Source organism: Pteropus vampyrus, unplaced genomic scaffold (genome assembly GCF_000151845.1).
Source record: "Pteropus vampyrus isolate Shadow unplaced genomic scaffold, Pvam_2.0 Scaffold333, whole genome shotgun sequence".
NCBI classification, from domain to species: domain Eukaryota; kingdom Metazoa; phylum Chordata; class Mammalia; order Chiroptera; family Pteropodidae; genus Pteropus; species Pteropus vampyrus.
In genome coordinates, this window is record NW_011889114.1 from 171934 (window position 1) to 173486 (window position 1553).

At 60.0% G+C, this 1553-nt stretch overlaps 1 protein-coding gene across 1 annotated transcript in view; it reads right to left on the reverse strand.

The window, feature by feature from the left end:
* The window catches only part of ZSWIM9 (zinc finger SWIM-type containing 9), an 18587-nt gene extending 17136 nt beyond the window's left edge, over positions 1-1451 (reverse strand). The window contains exons 1-2 of the mRNA XM_011378181.2: positions 991-1451; positions 271-555 (exon numbers count right to left, since the gene is read on the reverse strand). Of these exons, the coding sequence (XP_011376483.1) occupies positions 271-545 (275 nt within the window). The 5' untranslated portion in view covers positions 546-555; positions 991-1451. The remainder of the gene's footprint in view (positions 1-270; positions 556-990) is intronic.
* Positions 1452-1553: the final 102 nt, after the last annotated feature.

The window sequence follows — 1553 nt, forward strand, 5'->3', positions numbered from 1 at the left end:
AATTTCCCCTGTCTTCCTTTCTCTTCTGTCTCTCGGGTGTGTACGTCTAACTTACTCTCCGTCCCTCTATGGGTCTCTGTTATAAAGTCGGTAAGGGGAGCCCACCGTGTCCCTCAGTGCGCCTGCCTTTGTCCCTCCCGCTCTGCCTCCCGCTCTCAGGAAGGTGTGTTTAGCCTTTTTAGTCCGTGTCTCTCTCCCAGTCCCTGCCTGGGTGGGCGGGGCTGTGCGCGGACCCTTCCGCCTTGCCTCCCTCTCCCCCAGCTCACTCACCCCATGGCAGGCCGGCTGGGAGCACGCACGTCCTTGCACACGAGCCGCACGTAGCTGTACTTGAGCACATCGATGAGTGTGTAGAGTGGGGGCAACCTGGCCCAGTGGCAGCGCGTCAGGTGCATGGAGCTCTGGACGAAGAAGAGCGCCAGCCGCTGCTGGCACCACGCGTCGAAGAAGCGGCTGAACTCAGCCCACGAGAAGAAGGCCCGCTCCAGCAGCTCCTGCTCTTCCTGCTCCTCCTGCCCCACCGCCATGCCGGGCGGGGGCTCCATCCTGGGGTGCCTGAGTGGAAGGGGGGGGGCGGTACACAAGGATATCAGACCCATACCCACCTGAAGTATCCCGCTCCCTCCATGTTCCGCCTGCCTCTTTGGGGCCGGTGTTGCTATCCAGGCGAGTCCCGGGGTGGGATGCACCCCCGTTCTCTTGGGCCTCCTCCCACCCCTTGTATTATTCCAGGGACAGTTGGAGCTTGTCATTCTGATCCCTAATCCAACTCTGGTTTCTTCTTCCACAGATGTGACCTCCTAGGTACAGTTGGGGTCCCACTCCAAAAAATACGACTCTTAAGCTCAGTTGTGGACACCTCCTCAGATGTGTTCTCAACTTCTAGCCAAGACCTCCTCCCCTTCCAGAAGTGTCTCCTACATTGGCAGTGACCTCTAGTGCCTCAGTCATATGGAACTCTCCCCTCCATGTGTCTATACTTGGCTGCACCCCACATCCAGTGGTGCCTGCCTCTAAAGATGTTCCATCTCCAGATGCGGTCCTATATCCGGCCACGGACCCTCATCACCAGTCATATTCTTCGTGCACATGTGGCTCCTTTTTCTCCAGATGTGTCTCCGACATGCAGCTGTTACACCTCCTCCAGCTGTGGCCCCTATAGGTCCCCACATCCAGCTGTGGCCCCTGCTTCCCAGAAATGCTTCCATAGCTAGACGCCCTTCCCACATCCAGCATGTACTTTTCCCCTACAGGTGTGTGCCCCATTCACTTGTGGCCAGTTCTCAGAAGTGTCACCAATATTCGTCTACGGTCCCCTCCTCCCGTCTACAGCTATCAGAGGCGCATCCTCGTCCCGGACGCAGCCCCCGGTCCTCAGATGGGCTCCATCACCCCAGATGCTCGCTCGCGTCCAGCTGCGCCTTTCCCCTGATGCAGCCCGTCTCAGCCGGCTCCCGTCCCCCCAACCCCCGCCAGCTCTGCCCGCAGCGGCCCCTTCCGTCCCACCCTGCTGTGCCTCTCCCCTCCCCCAGAGGTGCGCCCTTCCCGCCCCT